The 18,383-nt window shown below is 46.5% G+C and overlaps 1 protein-coding gene across 1 annotated transcript in view; it reads left to right on the top strand.

Moving 5' to 3' along the window:
* RAB40C (RAB40C, member RAS oncogene family) overlaps positions 1-18,383 on the top strand; it is a 37,819-nt gene that overhangs the window by 3,328 nt on the left and 16,108 nt on the right. The window contains exon 3 of the mRNA XM_075105901.1: positions 17,132-17,192. Coding sequence (XP_074962002.1) covers positions 17,132-17,192 — 61 coding nt within the window. The remainder of the gene's footprint in view (positions 1-17,131; positions 17,193-18,383) is intronic.

The raw sequence follows: 18,383 nt of genomic DNA, 5'->3' as shown, positions 1-18,383 counted from the left end.
CCTTAGCAATGTCCTTTATGTAAATTGCTGTTAGAAATTAATCTGGTCCGTATATGTAGAGGTGGTTGTTGCTCCCTGGATGCTGATGGCCTTTGCAGTAGGAGGCATGAGTGATGCCCCTGACCATTGCTGCACCTGAGCTGCAAGGACACTGGATACAGAACTTCTGGTGATGTAAAAACAGCATTTTGAGGGGGGATTTGAGGTCTGGTTGTCACCTGCGTGTTTCTTAGTAGGTTCATGCCAAAGTTGCCAAGTGTATCAGTCTCCAGGAGCATCAGGCTAAGCATTCCCTGTGCAGAGCAGGATCTGCCCCCAGGAGTGCTGGCTGTGTCATGTGGCTGTATATTGTCACCTCCCATCCCCAGGAGGGTTTGTAACTGAGGTGGACTTTTACTTTTCCATGGCCAGCCATCAAAAGGCCCTGAATTAAGCCATCTTACTAGTACTTTGGCAAAAATGTGGGCTTTGGGGAGAATATTATGGTTCTTTCTTCTGGGCTTCCAGTGTTGTCCTCCTTCCCAACTTTCACCCAGTCTGCTCCACAAATCTGCAGTTGTGGAGGCAGGGTGCCATTCCTGGAGGCCCACCGCTGCTCTTGACAGCCAGAGGACCTCACCTGGGAACTGAAAAATCCTGCCTTTCCCTTGAATGCCCTTTCCTCTCAGCACTCTCTCCTTCTCCCAAGGTACAGGGGAGGGCTGCTCTGGCCCCTGTGCTCTGAGCCGTGGTGTTACAGCTGACTCAAAGCAAAACTACCTGCCTTACTCATGGTTATGAGTCAACTACACAGATCACTTTGGTGCTTAAGTTGTCTACTTGAGGTCTGTTCTTGTCCTTCCCCAAGTGCTGAAGCAGGACAGAAATGTCTCTGGTCACAGGTCAACACAATGTGCTGGAGCTACATGTGAAAGTAGGGGCAGTGTATGTGTCCTGCAAAAGGAAGGCAAGCCGATTCCTCACCTGAAGGACTCATAGCTTTGTCACTACTGTGCCATACTTCTATTTGGGAATATCTAGTTATTCATGTGCTTGTGCTGAAATGGTCTTGCCTAGCTGGTTTGTTGGCTTGCTTGAGAAGCAAGCCCTGCTTGGGTGAGTCAGGGGAGGACTCCTTTCATGGGAGCATGCTCAGGAGGCACAAGTGCCATTGCTGCCGTATGAGACAGTGCCCCATGTGCACCAGAAATAGGGCCAGGCTGGTCTCACCATGCAGACTTGAATGTTATGTGCTCCATCCTCACATGATGGGCTTTTGCTGCAGCAGAGCCTTCCCCCTCACTTGCTGCTGTTCCCATAGGCAGAGAGAGATGTGTGTAGGGGAAAGAGTAGAGTGTGTTTCTGAGCAGATGGCTTTGACTGGGAAGGGTATGGATTTTTATTTTTATTTTTTTCCCTGTCCTCAGCTTGTATTAAGAAAGTGTTGAGAAGGAAGCCTTCTGTCCGCACTCTGATCTCCTTTCAAAGAGCATGTGAAAGCTAAACTGAAAGTGTTGCCCTGCCACAGGGATGGTGCTGTGACCGCCCTTAGTGCAGTGAGCCCTGATGCCTTGTTTCAACCCCATCCCTTAGCTGAGGCTTGGTGCCTTTATTTGAGCACTGTTCTTTGGTGCTCTGTTACTCCACTGCTATCCAAAACCCCAAGGAAATGTTAGGAAAAAGGCAACTTAAGTGCTCAATTGCAATAGCTACTAACAGGTTTTATGGTCCAGATAAAAACTGTTTCCCAAGAGCTCTTCACCTGTAGCAGAAGTTCAAGGGATTCAGTTTTTGGGCAGGGGTGGTAAGCCCACCACAGCTCAGTGCCTGTGCAAGTAGCAAGGTCTGGGGCAGTGTAGCTTTGTGCCCTGTCCCTGGCCGGGAGGGCAGGGAGAGACAATGTTAATGAAGGGTGGCTGTAGGCACTGCTCAGCCCTAGGAGGTGGCCAGGACCCTCCCAGCCAGTGCTGTTTGCCTGGGGACCTTACCACTGGTGTTTAATTACTAGGTTTTTTATCTGAGTGACCCACAGCTTTGGATGTCTTTTCCCTCTGGTTGTTTTTGTGCAGCTGTCTAAATTTGGAGGTCCCTAAGCTGTCCCTTTGAAGTCTTTCTCTACAGCAATTACTCTCTCGGTATGTCCTGTGACCCCTCAGTCACCAGTGCGCACCCAGAAACATCACCTGTAAAACTGCTCTGCTTTGCTTTGTAGCAGTCTTCACATTAGTCACTTCCAACCAGGAGATCGTCTGTGCCACAACCAGTGTACGCAGGGATGGAGGAAAGGGGGCACCTTGTCTCTCCTTCCTCACTGACAAGGAGGGTATGTGAGGGGATGATTCTCGATGCTTCCACTCCTTGCCTGTCCAGTTTCCAAGACTGATCAGGGAGGTGGTCTCTTGCTTCTCATTTGCAGCCTCTGTGTTTGCTGCTGTGTTTGGCTGGAGGTCCTGCCGCACTGCTGTGGAGTTTGCCATTGCTGGTTCATTTTTCCCGAGCCTTAATGAAGCGTGTGGCTGAAGTAGTTCTTTAAACTTCTGCAGCTACTGTAAGGATAGGAACTCTGTAAATACCTGACAGCATCAAACCTTGAGCATAGAGGAAACAGTTGCTGGGTGTACCTGTGTCTGGTAAAACCTCAGTGTGAGCAACGCTGATGTGGTGACACCTTCTGGGCATAGAAAGGAGAGCTGTAGATGTTGAGCACAGCCTTGAGATTGCAGCTGAGTGCTCATCCTGGTGTTGTTGCAGTGTGTCAGAGCTCTCTTTGGCATTAGCAGGGAAGGAAACATTGATCCTGGTGCTGCTTTGCTGCTGCCGCTGCCTCCTCACCTGGCCATGTGCCACTGGGTGCGTTCCTGCTGTCTGCCGGAGCAGCGTTGTCGCTGTTGGTGGTACACATGAGCTGTCCGGCTGGGCTGGCCTCCTGTTTCAGATGCTGTATGCCAGTGAAAGCTGCTGTTTATTTTCTGGCTTGACTGTAATCATTGGAATAACGTTTTATTTTGAGGGTTTTAGCGCTCTGATGTGAAGGGGATTGAGTCAAAAATGTTCTAAGTGCAGCTTTGCCTTCACGTTTCTGTGGCAGCTGCAGAATTGATCTGCAGGGAGTGCTCCAGCTGGACCGCACTGCTCGTGCTGCTAGAAATGTCTTTTGATGGCTTGCAGAGTGGAGAGTGGTTGTTGCAGCAATTCCCTATGTCTGCCAGCACTTGCATCAGTGTCCTTCAGGGATGTTCACTTCCCTGCCATCAGGGGCACAAAACCGATCTCATCAGAGGAGTCTTTAGCTGAGGAACAACTCCTGCATCTCTTTTTTTCTCCATTGTTTATCCTTTGTGTGAAAAATATTTCCAAGCGTATGGTGTTGAACCTCCATCTCTGCTTGGTGTGGGACTAACTAGCTGTGGCTTACTATTAAAACAAAACCCAAAGCACACAAACAAACAAACAAAAAACAAACCTCAAACTCTGTGCCTGGCAGTTTTTGATGTCTTCAGTTCTCTCTCCAGTCAGGATTAAGGATGCACAGCACTGCAGGAGGGGTGTTTCCAGAGGGTGGTTGTCTTGTTGTGTTTTTGTAAAGATGGAGAGTTATTCTGCAAAGCTCTTGATGGCACTAGGCAGTTCTCACCACCTCTAATCCCCTGTCTGAAAGCTTTGCTTTTGCATGGCTGTTGGTATGTTTCTGAGCCCTAAGTGCACAAAGGTAATACGAACTGAGCTGTATAAATCTGAAATGGGTGGAATGTTCTTCTAATAACTGGGATTAAAAGTTTCTCTGTAATTTTTTATTTTTAAAAAGCGAGTAGGTTTTGCTTTATCCAGATCCCATTATGGCTTTGTCCACTTCTCTTGGTGCATACAGTTTTTTGTTTGGTTGTTTCAGTATATAAGTCACATAGGAAACGCCGTGGAAAATGTCTCCTCCTGCTCCGCCTCGTCTCCTTCAGCTTTTGTTTCCAGCTGTTTCCTGGCATGTTTTCCTCCGACAGCCTCCCTCTCTCAGAAGAGCACAGCATCTTTCATTTGCACTTGCAAATAGCTACACTACAAGCTCAGGTTTTGGAGCTGAGGTTTTATAACCTTGCTTCTTATCTCATTCTCTTTCCCTTTACTCCTCACCTTCCTCTAGCAGCTCAGGCTCGTCACAGAACAAGCAGTGATACAGAGGCATTATGTCATACCGGTTTCTGTTTGATTGCAGGCAGAGGAGGAGGAGGAATAAGGAAGCTCTGATGTGAAAATCTTCAGCTCTGTTTTGCTAAATGCTTTGCTGTGAGTTGGGACTCACCTGAAAGGGAAATTTCCCTGGGGCGTAGAAGATAGTGGCTCAGGGCTAGCGCCTTCCCTCAAAGAGGTCTGTTTCTGTAAAAGTTGTAGTAATAGTAAGATTGGAACATCAGCTCAGAAGACTGTTTGTTCCTATAGGGCTTCTGTTTGTTGAGAGCATTTTCATGTAGCCAGAGCGTTTTAGATTTTCTTCCTCTTTTCTACCTCCTCTTTGTCTCATTTCCATCACCCCATTGGGAAACTAGACAATAGTGTATCATTTTAAAACTTTGACACCTGTTCTTCTACAAATATAACCCCTGAAGTGATTAATGTCCTGTATGTGCTGTGCAGTGCTGCAGCCATTTCAATGTCAGGCATTGAATTTGGACAACAATCCTCATGCTATTCAAACAGAGTATTTGCTGTTTAAACTATCAGTGGTTAAGAAAGAGACAGGCAGAAGGGGACACTAAAAGGCTGTATTTAACTGGCAGTTTAATAGAAGGTGCTGTGCATCTCTGGAATAATCTCCTTCTAAAGAAAATGGACACTTTTAAAAAAATTTCTTTATAGAGATACCATTTTAACTTATTTTCCAGCCCAGCTTCTGACCCCCCTGGCCCATTTGGGGGTTTTATTGTACCACTTTCCTGTCTTTGCAAGTGATTGCTCTCTGCACATACCCCCAGTGGTGTACACAGAAATTACCCTGTCTTCTGTTTGCTTTTGTACTGTTTTTAACAGCAACAGGCTGTAGCCCATTTTGCCAGTGGTTCTGGAGGCCGAGTGGATAGGAGACCTAACTGGATGAAAACAAGGAAGAAACAGGAAAAAAAAACAAAAACAAACACCCCCACCCCACTATTTTGCCTGTCCTGTTTACTTAATCTTAAATCATCTCTTGTTGTCCCAAGAGCTGTTCTTATGCTGAGAATCTGCTTCATCCTCACAGGAAACAGTGCACAGGTCTGCGCTGTGGCACAAGGAGATGAAACTTGGTGGCATTGATCTTACCTAACCTGAGAGCCTTATCTGCACTCCTCGCCATGCTAACAAGCATATGTTTACCATGAAATGCCTCCTTAGGCTGAGACACGCTTGTGCTCTTGTTGGTGTCACCTGTACTGCAAGGTTAAAATTCAATACTTTTTTCCTCTTTTATGAAAATGCAAAATGCTGGCTTTCTCCTGGTAGCAGCAAAAGTTGTGCTGCAGAGTTGTAGCTGGGGTGAGATCTTTGTCCTACAACAGCTGTAGGTCAGGAGGAGGAGAGGACCTGGGAGGCTCCAATTTGGACTGAGAGTGGAGGATTTGAAAACATGATTTATGGCTGTGGAGAGCTGCTGTGGAGCCGCTGCGATGCGGCATGCTTCGTGCAGGTGTGTAGGGGGGTGCTTGCTCTGCTAGCAGGGCCAGCCGATCCTTTAAGGGCAAGGATGGACTGTTGAGCGTGCGCAGTGTATTGTAGGTCAGGTCCCTGGAGACTTGTTGTTATCACTGGAAACAGCACACCAAAATGTGAAACCAATGTTAGCAGGTGTCCAATGCTTCCAGTGTGGAGTGGTCCCTTTACTGTCATGGAACTTGCGGCCAGTGCATCAAGACCAAGTTTAAGAGCCAGTGAAATCCCTGGGGAGTGCTCTCTCCATAGCTGCTTGGGGAGCTCTGTAAGTACATATGCTTGGCAAGCATGTGGTGCTTAACTCAGCTACGCCCAGCTGAAATGTTGTACTCTTCTTTCTGGGCGTTTGGGTGTACAGCATCTGTCTGGAGACAGCTGCGTCATTGCTGGATGCCTCTGTTGCGGTGTTGCAACATGACCCTTTAAATGGCAAAACCTGGAGATGCCAACTGGCATTGAGGGGCAGGATGTGGGTGGCAGGACATGTGTCCTGCTAATTGAAAACTGCCGCTGTGTGCATCCGGATCCATGTGCAGGATCCCTGAGCAGGTGTGAGCTGTACGTGTGAGCCCAGCATCTCATACACAGTGGTGTACATGTCAGCATGGTGTTGATGCCACAAAGGTCTGGTGCTTATAGAGCAGCGTTTCCCATTTATTAACATGCTACGTGTTGAGAGGTGTAAGTGTGGACGGTGAACCTCTTCAGTATCCTGATATTGAAGGTATTTGGACAATATTTGGATTTTTTTTGAGTGTTTGGGGGGGGTGTTTGTCTCCAAATTTACCTTGGTGTTTGTATGGTAATCCAGCAACAATGAAGATTGTTATGGTGCCCTCTGATTTTCCTCAAGGGCTGGCTTTGTTTCTGCATGCAGCTGTATAGTTTTTATGGAGATCTGAACTGCAGAGCATGAAGAAACTCTTTTGTTTGTTGTCACTTCTGTGCATAAAATCACTCTTGATTTTCTTCTAAAGCACAAATCCACTTAACATTCCCGATTCTGGACTGACTTTTGACTGTTTCTGTGGCTTCCCGGGTGTCTACTGAAATTGTTTGAGCTTTAGGAACAGATTTGCTACTGGCTCCAAATGCTGTTTTCAGAAGGATTTGTCATCCTTAAATGAGCCCAGAACAGAGTTCCTCTGTGTGAGGACCCCATAGCTACTGAAATGCTGCTGGGCTGTGGAGCAGACAGTGGGGAAGTAAAGTCTCCCACAAATCTGGGCTTCCTAGATGTCTCTGAATAAGTGTTTTGCTTTTGGCTGGTTACAAAACCAAACAAGCAATTATTTGTCCGAGATCCCCACCTGCAAGCCCTCAGCTGTAGACGAAGATGCCGGGGAACAAACTCTGACGTGAGCAGCCTTTTTGTGAAAGGCTTCCAGTCCTAATCGAAAGCACTCTCAGTTGAAATGAGGTCAATACAAATGGAAAATGGAGTACGTTTTGTGGGAGAAAATCCACGAATTTGGATAACTTCAAATAATTGGGAGGTGTTTGTTCTTTCTTGCTGCATGTGTCTTTGTACGAGGTGCTTGGCAGCTTGTTGGACGTAACACGCAGAGCTGCCAAGTGCCACAGCAGCTCCCTTGAATTGGCAGGAGCTCGCCTGACGTGCTGAGCTTTGTTCGAGGAGGTGCGCATGGGGCTGAGCTGCTTGGTTCAAAACAGCTCAAATTGGTCTGCTGCACAGTTAAATAATCGGAAGCTCCTCGTTATCTCCCATTGAGTTGTGCAGAAGGAGTGGATTTTGTATTTGCTGCTGTGAGCCTGAGATGATGAAGGCTTGAGCAGATGGCTTACATCTAGTCCCGTCCCTGAGCCAGCGGGACTGGCACTGGTGGTCTCCTGCCTGCCCGGTAAGAACCAAGACCTCTTGATCCTGTTCCCAAGGCAGCTTCTCAGCTACAATGCAGGACAGGAGTGCAACGTTAGAAGCAAATGGTTTCTGACTCTCGGCTCCAGCTCTGCAAGCACTAGCGGGGGAGTATTTAGCAGTGATCTGTTCAGGAGCTTTTATCACTCTGCTTAAAACAAGGAAGTAATACTGTCCAGGTAAATGCTAACACCAGAAGACACAGACCTGGGGTGAATCCACCTTTGTTTTAAAGCTTATGTTTTGTTGACCCCTGTTGTTGATGGAGGTAATTTGTTGTTTGCCTATCTAAAGAGTAGGTAATTGAAAGCATGACTCAAACTGATGAGCTCATGTGTTGTTTGGAAGGGATTTTTTCTGTGGCTTACAGCTCTGAGCTGACTAGCTAAATTGCTGCTGTTAATGTGCTGTTGTACATGCTTTTTAAGGTTGGATGACTTCATCAGTTGTTGTTTGAATAGCTTGAATCTACTTTTTTATCAGCTCATGTTTATGTGCTCATACCACACTTTTTCTGAACAATTTAGTATCACTTACAGATGATGAAAATAACTAAGTTAATAGTAGAAGCTGCAGTGGAAGGTAATGCCTTGGTAGTACCTTCTACATATGGATGCTATTGCCTGGTTTTCAAATTACTTGAGTCAGGGGGTCTTGATACCTGCATCTTTGGTGCATGCATTACTTGGGTGCTGGCCCCAGCCACTGCCTTCTGCCAAGGAGCAGATTACAGTGTTGGAATAATACATTCTGCAGTTGCACACTGCAGTGCAAAACCTGTTTGCTTTGAATGTGTGTTCAACAGCTGGCAACTCCTGGCCCGCTGTAATTTCCGTACCCATCTGCCTCATTTGACTCGAAATGAAACAAGTCTTTCTGTATTGACTTCTGCCGACAAGTGAACAATTCTGATATGAGTCTTCAGCCCTGGCTGCCCGTTTACTCATAGGCTGGTGAAGGCACGAAAAAAACCCCAGAACCTGAAAACCCCAAAATACAGCATTTTGAACTACACTAATAATACATCCTAGCTTTGTATTCTGCTTCTTGGACCAACTTGGCTGCTGGACTCAGTAGCTGTAGGTTGACGGTTGAACATCTCACTATAAACTCTTCTTAAATGAAAGGGTACAGGGTGTGGGATGCAATGGAACACGGTGACTCAGGGTGGGGTGGGTAATAACTGCTGTTGTCTTGTGGAATATAGCTGTTCTGCAGGAAAATGAGTCCCGGGGGTCAGGGCCCATTCTGGTTTGAGCAAAGAGTCTGTGGAGCACCTGGTGAGTTTGTATGGCACTGCTTGTGTTGCAGGAATGTGCTCTGAAACTTGTGGAGTAGCTCTGTCCCTCTTGGCACGACCTAGCTCCCAGTACACCCCCAAAGCCGGGCACTGGAGAGGGATGCTGCCAAGAATGCCGCTTATGGATAACGCCCTGTGGGTGGGGGGTTATTCCACCCTGAAATAACCTAACAGGGAGGGTCTCTGTTCAGGTGGTGGTGTTAGCTGCTGCACCACTGGCCTGGTGTCCTTGCTGTCCAAATTCCTGCTGTCAGCCCCATGAGTGAGTGCGGTTTGGTTATGGGGGTGGTCTGTGGGTTTTGCCTTGGTTTTGGGGTGGGCTTTTTGCATGCTGAGGCCTGGAAGTGGGAGTGATGGTCTTATTCTGGAGCTGGTCTGCTGTTGTATCACAATGCAGACCTGGAGCTACTGCACCCATCTTTTGGCCTCAATTTTGTGATCTCCCAGCACTTCTCTTCCCTCATTTGTTCTCTCTGGCTTGTTGGTGAGGATGGGACTGGCTGGATGTCACTGCTTCTGCCCTTTCTCCGCACTCGGCAGGCACAGCGGTATCCCTGCTAATTTGTTTTGGAGGAAATCAAGTGGTATACTATCCCAGATGTCAGGTGCAGCGCAATGCTGCTGCCCCTTTGGAAATGATTATTGCTTTTTATCATTAACTTGCCCCTACAAAAACATCAGCCATGGTCAATTTGTCGGCTGTTCTCCCCTTGTGCATGGGACGCCACAGTCTCTCCAGCTTTTTGAGTGAGCCAGGCAGCCTCGCACAATGCCTGCATGCACAGGGACAAGGCTTTCAATTTTAAAACCGAGCTGCGAGAGTCCTGGCTGAGAAGGGTCTAGTTAACACCTGTGACGCCTAGGGACTTGGTAGAATAAACAGTTGTCTTTGGACACTGTGCAGTTATTGCTGGCATTTGGGATGAATTAATTTCTGCACTAATGGCTTTAGGCTGAACTTACCGGAGCACAGAAAGGCTCCAGTTACCAAGTCTCTTGTACAGTCACTGCACTGGTTTTTGCACAGATTAATGGCTGGGTTGGTTTTTCCTCTTTTAATCCAGCCAGAAGGTTTGCACAAGCCCTTTGGAGGGAGAGGGAGGGACCTTTCAGCAGCTTGCATTTTGCATGCACAACTAAGAAAACTGCTAGCTTATGTGATTAAAAAACCTGCCTGCATATCCCAAAAGGTGTGCTGAGAGACCGTGGGAGGTTGGGGAGCCCAAGTGATAACCAGCCAGGCTCTGCCAGCTCTGCAAGAGAGTCTTGGAAGAAGGGATGCCCTGCCCAGATTGTCCTGGGGCTGTACTGAACAGCCTGGCCCCACTGCCCTTGAGTGGCTGTCTGGCCAGTAAGGGACCACCAGGGAGGGGACAGGGCTCATGTGTGTAGTTTACAACTTCCCAAAAATTCACAATTGGTTATGGTGTTCTTGCTGCCATCCAGAGCATTGTCTGAACTGGTGATAAAGGTCTTAAACTAAATTTACCTGTCTCTGCTTAGCCACGGCTCTTGGAGTCCTTGCTGTTAAGAAGCTTTATTGGAGACTCATTCTTCACTTTTTCCTTTTGCAAAAGGGAAGTAAAAAAATGCTTACATCCCATTGACCCACTACAGTATTTCTTGGTGGTGTTCTACTTTTAAATGAATGTATTCACTGCCGCAAAACCGGCTGCACACTGGATGATTAGGACTTCTGATCCTTCCTTGTGTATTAAGTAAGGATTTCCACGATGCTTGGGTTACAAGTTCGTTCCAATTTGTCTGTAAAGTCCACCATGGTGACTGGGAGGTATTCTCAGTGCTGCCCCAGGAGAAACAGGGTTTACTCCATACTTTTGATGGTTTTTGCCTGTTCTATAATCATGGCATGTCTTTAAATTTTTCAGTTATTGATTTGCCGGTTGCTCACAGAGACCTACATCGCTTTCTCCTGAGGATCCTCTCGAACACGATGCAGCACAACTAGCCCTTCATAGCTGGTTACTCAAGTTCCCTGATATCAAGTTCCCTGTGATATCGCAGCAAGTTAAATATTTGATGCACATTCTCTATTTTACATTCCAGCCCTGCACTCTGCCCTCCTCCTGCTGGTCAGTGTGGCATTAGACCTGCAAACTTTCAAGACCTTTTAAGAAGTTCGGGAGCTTTTTCTAGACTCAGCAGAACTAGTGACCTGTAGGAGAACAGAAGTGTTTGGAGATGCTTTGGGGGAAAATACAGAATTTTCAGTTAGACAGTTGTGGTGTGGTGGCCTTGGCTGTGCTAGTGACAGTCACAGATCAAAGTCCATCACCAGGCTTGCTGGGTGAGCCGCTGTGGCGGCACAATGAGTGTTTCTGGTGGCTTGTGAGCCAGTGTTAAAATTTTCCAGTAGAGCAGAGGGTTTCTCTAGTGGTGCCAATAGATTGGGCACATCTCGCTCATCAGTCCTCTGAGGACACAAATGCCATCATTATTGGACAGTTGCAGAACAGAGCCACTCTGGCTTAATTACATCTATAGATGAAATGACAATCTGCCAAAAAGCAGCATTAGTCAGGTAGGTAACAGAAGTCTACTCAATTTATCTTATTTTCTTATTTATACAATGCATTGACTGAAGGATTGGCGTTAGCTCATCATCACTGAACACCTCAAGTTTTGACTATTGACCTTATATATCACTTTGCAAATGGGTTGGTTAACTTCTTTTGAATTATAAATAAACTGAACCCAATTTAACTAAAAAAAATAGCTGAGGTGGCATTATACAGCACATGTCTGTAAGCTGGGGGAACTGATTATATTTTTAATGAAGTTCAAATAACATGCATTGGTTTTTACTGTGGGCGGATTAACAGAAAGTGAGGTGGTGGATTCTGAGCTCCCACAAGCAGAAAACAATCCATTTAAGAAATGAAGTGGCAAAAGCATCTTTGGCCAATCTGATTCTCTCAAACTGTAAATGACTAAGTGATAAGTAGAGTGCCTCTCAGAAAGAAAGCAAACGTGTCAAAACTATATCAGTCTTGCTTGAGTGCGTTGATTTTTTTTTCCCCCTTTTTTTTTTAATTCCCCCCCCTTTGGGAAGAGGTTTTTTGAGCATCACCTGGAATGTCTTCTGCCCCAGACTTGTGAATAAACTATGTTCTTCTCAAAGACACTGCAGATGCAAACTAGAGATGTTGCTGCCAGCCTGCTGCAACATAGCTTTCAAGGAGCGTCACAGGAAAACTGGCTTAATGTGGGGCGAATCCCTTTGTCCCTCTGTCATGGGGCAAGCTCCAGTTGTACCTTTTTGATATTTGTATAGGAGCAGTGAAGCTGTTAGCTGGGGGTTGGATCATTAGAGCGTCTCTGAAGGAGGACACTTGATTTGGACCAATAACCTAAAATGCAATGTTGGCTCTAGCATTACACTGAGAACTGGAATCACTCTCACTCCAGCACTTCATGCAGATCCACTTGGAAAGCTGAAGGAGGAAAAAGGCACGTGCTGCTCTTACTGCTGTAAGGTTTTGCTCAAATCTGCCTTTTTAAGGGGAGGCAGCCCTTCTGGTCCCCTGCCCAGCCATTAGGGCAGAGTCATCTTGAGAGTGTGCAACTGCAAAATTGTCTCCTGTTCTCTAAAACAAAGGCCTACACAAAGCCAAGAAGCTGCTGTGCTTAGAGCAGTAGATGTTTATAGAGCCTTGTTCACTTGAGCTATTTAAAGTGATTTTCCTGAGTTACTAATCTGTTTAAAGGGAGAGCCCAAGAGTAGCATGAAATATATATTTCCCTTGTCTTTCTACCTTTTCCAATGTGACTTCCAGTTCCATGTATCTGCTTGCTTCCTGCCTCCTCAGTTGTGTTTGGTGTGCTGCTGCTCATGCAGATGCAGTTCAGGGCTTGGCAGAGCAAAGGGATGTCATGAATTCCCGAGAGGAAGAGGGACTGACAGCCTGATACAAAGTAGTATCGAGTGCTGGAAGAAAATCGTCATTCCTCTTGGAGGGGTTTACTTTTCCTGGTTGTATCAGGTGTAATCTTTTAGGTGATAGTCTAAGATTTAACTAAGCTAAGACTAGGTGGGTTGTTTTTTTCAGGTCATATTGGTACAAAGCGTGCTGTGCTCTGCATGAGTAATTTGGAAGAGGTCAGACTCTCCTATAATACATCCTGCCTATTCCCATGGGAAAATGGCTTGCTTTCTTAGGTTTTCCTTGTGCCAATTGGCAAAAGAAATAAAGGTTTGGAATTCCCTGGAGTCTTGCCCAGGAGTGTGAAACCCAGCTCTGCAGAGGGGAATTGGGTGTCTGACATCAAGCTTGGTGACAGCAGATTGCTTTGCAGAGCTCCCTGTGCCAGGTCAGCTTGCTGCTTGAGAAGTGGGGTTGAGATGGCGTCAGCATAAGTAGGAGTCTAAAGCAAGACTGGAAAAATAGCAGAGGAGTCGGCCTGAATGCTAAATTAGAGAGAGCAGCCCAGACTTGTTTTCCAAGCCTCATTCATTTTGTTGCATCATGCTAGATATTGGTCAAGAAAGAGATTGGTTGATATAAAATAAGCTTTAAACAAGACTTTTCTTTTCCCCCAGTGCTGTGTGCCCCGAGGGGCGGGCTAGATTGCGGAGGCAGCTGCTGGTGGCAAGTTGGCTGGTTTGCTGATGCTGCATGTGCCGCAGGAGCATCGCATGGGGTTTGTAGCAGCACATCCCTTCCAGGGGATCAAAGCATGTTCTGGTGGAGAATAAATGTCAGTCTCGAAATGAGCTGTACTTGACTGTGAGCAGAGGTGATGCTCAGGTGGGGGAAACCCTGTCAACTACAGAAATTAAATTTTAAAAACTTATTGGCATCTGAGCTGCCTGAAATGAAAAGGCAGAGGAGCAGCCCTGGTGCATGCATTGCAGCCACGGCAGGTTCTACCAGTGGCTGTCGTACTGCCAGCAGCCTCTGTGCAATGGTGGCATCTAGCGGCCGCTGTGGCCGGCGGGGCTGGGGCCCTCTGTCCCCAGGTCCCTGGGACAAGGAGGAAGCCAAGGCTGAGCTTGAGCTCTAGGCTGGGCCTAGGAAAGTGAGCTGGGCTGTTCAGCTTCTTGGTCAGCTGTAAATGGGGGGTGTATGTACTGGGCTCAGCTTGGGGAACTGCTGTGTGTTACTGGGGCTAAAATAGTAAGGTACTGGCTGGGGTGAGCCCCACGACTTTTAGGGCATCTGTGATTGATGCAGTTTTCTAGCACCAGCAAGCCACAGCCGTCCAGCACAGCTACAGGAGAGCTGTGCTTGTGAGCTGCATCCTGCTCCGGGTACTAAGCAGCTTAAAAAAACACACAAACAAAAAGAACAAAAGAAAAAAATGTGTGCAAGCAGGAGTCTGTTTGAGCTATCATGATGCACTGAGTGTGTATGGAAGAGGGACGCTGAAATTTTCTCCCAAATGTTGCAGCTGTGCACTTTTTGTCCTTATCAATGAGCTTGTAGGTAGAGATTTTGCTCAAAGACCTTTTGTAAATTTAGCGTATATTCAAATTAGGACTAGGGGCAAGTTAAAAACTGCATCACTTTCCTCTACCCTGTATTACCCAGGTACTGTGTAAATGCTGACTGTAGCCTCGAATAAAAAGTCAAAACAGCTTTGCTTTTAAACCAAGTGTATGCGAATTCCTCAGGGGAGTTTCATGGCAGTACTGCAGGTGTGCAGTCCTCAGAAAGGCCTTTTCCCCTCACCTCCACCTTCATCTCCATGCCAAGGAGAGAAGTCCTGCACAAAGGCACAGACTGCCCTGAGGCCAGGCAGCGAAACCAGCTGACTGACAGCTGTCTGGAAATGTGAAGAGATAGATTTGGTACTTTCCTTTCTCTGTGATTTTGCATTCGGCGTTTGACGTCAGTTTTGGTGGGCAGCAGGTGCCTGGAGAGTCTGCCGGAACCACTCCATCGTGATGAGCTCTTAATTTCCCACACAGCGATGGACTGCCATCCCTGCCTGTCCCCCGGGAAGGGATGTCTGCAGGGGCAAGTACAACCATGTACCTTGTGCTTCCTTCCTCCCTCCATCTCGCATATCTTCCCTTCTGAGCATAGACATCGCTGTGAAGGGCATAAAGGACTTTTACTTTGCCAGTTTATTTTCCCTGAGTATCTTTGGAGCAAGGAGTGGTTGCAGCAGGAGCTCAGCAAGTTTTCCAGTGCTGTTTTCTGGTGGCTGCCCACTTCAGTCCTGGCCATATTATTCTGCCCAAAGGCCAACGTTGCTCTGATTTAAAGTATGTGGTGTAGTTTCATATGGGCATGGAGGGAATGGGTATTTAAAGCATTGCTCTGGTGACTGAATCATGTATATTGGTTCCCTGTGTTGGGGGTGTAGTCTGGGCAGCTCCTGAGCATGGAGCCTAATGATGACATTTCTGGGTCTGTGTATTTGATATTTCCATTAAGGAGTCTTCTCTTTCCAGTGCAGCCAAACCTCTCCATCTTTTAAGAGCTGATGGTTGAGCAATTTGTTTCACACGATGGTGGCATTTGTGGAAGCATGTGGCCTCTGCACCCTGAAAATGTCATTATTCCCCCTCCTCAGTGCTTGCACACAACTGCTCTGTCTGTGCGCCTGGGCTGCTCGCATGGAGGGTGCTGAGGACTTACTGCTTTCAGGGAGCTCTTGTGCCGAAGGAGAAATGGGGCAGATCTGCTTGGAGCAGAGTCTCTGGGGATTCTGCACCTGAAACAGGGCAGCAGGCTTAATTAGACCCTTCCCTAATGGCCTGTCAGCCTGTGCCAGTGGATGATCCTGGTTCAGGAACTGCGGAGCAGATGTCTGGATGCTCCCTCCTGGTTGTGGAGCAGGCTTGCTCCCACTGCTGCTCGCCACACCTGGGGACGAGGGAGATTTATATCCGCCTGAAAATAAATACAGATCATTGGCTTGTCTCTGGAGGAAGATAAAATGTAAACTGTCTGTTTTCTGTGATAAAACACTGGAAATAGTTGGAATTAAAGATAATTATCTTTATTGCTTTTTATAGCACCCTGTGAAGGCTGAAATCTAATTTGTTTTTCACTAACAGGGAGCTCCTGCTGATGACTCAGAAAAATCCATTTGCTTTATTGACAAACTTGTCTGTTTTGTTATTGGGGCTGTATTCTCCTTGCAGCAAAAGGGAAATATAGGTTGTAACACAACGGTGGGTTTTTACTATGGATTCAAAGTTTGATATCTAGTGGTGAGAGGAAAAATAAAGTTGATCTAATCAGCGTGAAGCGACTCTGCTTTATTAAAGATGATGGTAAATTAGTTTATGCTTTAGTGCGTGTGCAGTAATGGTGCACAGTGCTTTGTGTTTAAGCAACTTCAGTACACTTGAAGCTTATTAACTGGAGCTTGTAAAGAAGCTGCTTTTCCTGGGCACCTGGTGCCCCTTGGCTGTTCCTGAGCCCAGGCTTTGGGGAAGGAGGTAGAAGGTGCAGTCGTGCCTCTTCCCTCGTGTGCCCAGGGCCCTAGGGAGCAGCATGTTCAGCTTGGTTTGGACATGTTGCTTCCAAGTGGAGTTGCCCCTTCTTTTAAACTTTTCTACCTCAGTGTGAGAGAGGGGGTCTCAGTTTTTAACAAACTCTCTGTATCTAAAGACGCTGGACACCCGTCATGTGAATGAGTAGCTTGTCAGCACAGCCTGGTGATGTGGTTTTGAGGGTCTTCTGCTGCTTCGATACTATGGCTCTATGAAAAGCAATTGTCAGTGCTGCTCTCTCAGCTGTTGGTAAAGGGGGAGTGCTTTCTGCGTTACCTGACCCCGTATGATACGCACCTGAGAGCTGCTCAGAAGAAGAAACAGCATTCTCTGGACAGGCGTACAGTATCACCCGCCTCCCAGAATGTCCTTTCAATGTTTCAGGCAGTGATGTTTGAGAAATGGTGGATCTGCAGGCTGACTTAGCAGAGATGCTTCTGAATTGTTCGCTTCTCTAGTCCACGCACCCCCCAAAAGTCTGTAACTTAGTGCTGTCACTTGGAATGGCACTACGGACCTCTGAACCTCCTACAGCTTGGGTCCTAACAGGTTTTATCCAACAATGGAGAAGTAAGAAGCAGTTTGGGCATTGACTGTATTTTTAGGGAAGAGGGAGAGAGCTCCACAAGAGTAGGCTTTGGCTTGAAGCAGAGGTCTATTTCTATCAAGTCTCTGTAGCCCTCAAACACGCAATACGGCAAGAGGGAGAAAACATCACTTTCTGTAAATGTGAAGTGATAGATCTGGGTGGGTAGAGCAGATTTTTTTTGTCTGTCTTTAAAGACCTGCTTGGCGTTTGCTCAGCTCTTTATTGGTTTCCTTTCAGGAATTGACTACAAGACCACTACTATCTTATTGGATGGCAGAAGGGTCAAGCTGGAACTCTGGTGAGTGTTTCTGAGCCACTTCGGCTGTGAGCGCAGGACCAGTGATGGGTGGTAGTGCTGCTAGTGGGATGCTGTACCAAGCTGCAGAGAATGCAGAGCATCCCCAGGTGAACGGTGAGGCTTGCTAGCTGTTCTTACCAGTGAGTTATTCTAGCAAACCAGACCCTTTTCTGTTAATCAAGTAGCACAAACAGCTTGCTGTTCTTTGCTGGAATAATCCAATGCCAGTCTTTCTCCATCATACCTGACTGTGTTCCAATACAGCTCTCAATCACTGAGGGGACAATATTGTTTTGGGAATAATACTGTTTTTTTCCTGAAATCCTAGGTTGAGAAATACAGCTGAGAGAATAAGAAAGGAGGAGTTTAAAAAAATGGTTGAAGCTCTTATTCCCTACAGAAGCTGGATATTTCTCAATTACTTGAGTAGAAAATTACAAAATAAGAGCAGTGAATATACCTCAGAGTTCATGTCAGAGTATGGTTAACCCCTGGAGAGCAGGACTTACTGGAGTGACCTGACACTGGGATGGAGATGGAAGAACGCTGCATGGGAGGGGTGATTCCTGCCTTATCTGTCAGCGCTGGAGGGAGATCTGGAGTCCTTCTGGCTGAGTTTTGAGGTTTAACCTGATGAGAAGCTGCCACAGCAATCCTCTAGATGAAAGGGGAAGGATAGGTAGCCTGCCCCTGTTCTGGGTTTCACCTGGATCTATTAGAAAATTACACAGGCTCTAAAACATGACATTAAATGGCCTCTTTACCAGCACTTGTATCAAGTAACAGGAATATTAGTAATCTGTGTGAATTGTTAAATAGGAATGAATGCCATGTTCTCAACCTCAGTGACTGACTCCAGCAGCATATGGTTTCATGGTTTAGTTATACCACTGCTCTCTGAAGCTGAATGTCCTCATTTTTCTTATAAAAGAACAGAAGCAGCTAATTTATCTCTTCTAGCTTGTATGTTTATATGTGCTGCTTATATTCTTTTGTCTGTCTTGTAAGATGTCTGTTTTAACATTTCAGCCCCAAGTGTGTGGTTACTTACTACTTCCCTCTTGAAACCCTCTTTTTTTTTTTGCTGTAATTCTTGAGCTGGAGAACCAGCACAGAACCTGAAAAGCTGGTAGCATTGGTTTATGATGCCTTAATGTAATCTTTTACCATTACTTTGCCCATACAACCCAA

The sequence above is a fragment of the Phalacrocorax aristotelis genome, chromosome 10 (assembly GCF_949628215.1).
Source record: "Phalacrocorax aristotelis chromosome 10, bGulAri2.1, whole genome shotgun sequence".
Classification (NCBI taxonomy): Eukaryota; Metazoa; Chordata; class Aves; order Suliformes; family Phalacrocoracidae; genus Phalacrocorax; species Phalacrocorax aristotelis.
Note: the sequence above shows the minus strand (reverse complement) of the source record. Positions and strands in the feature narration are given on the sequence as shown.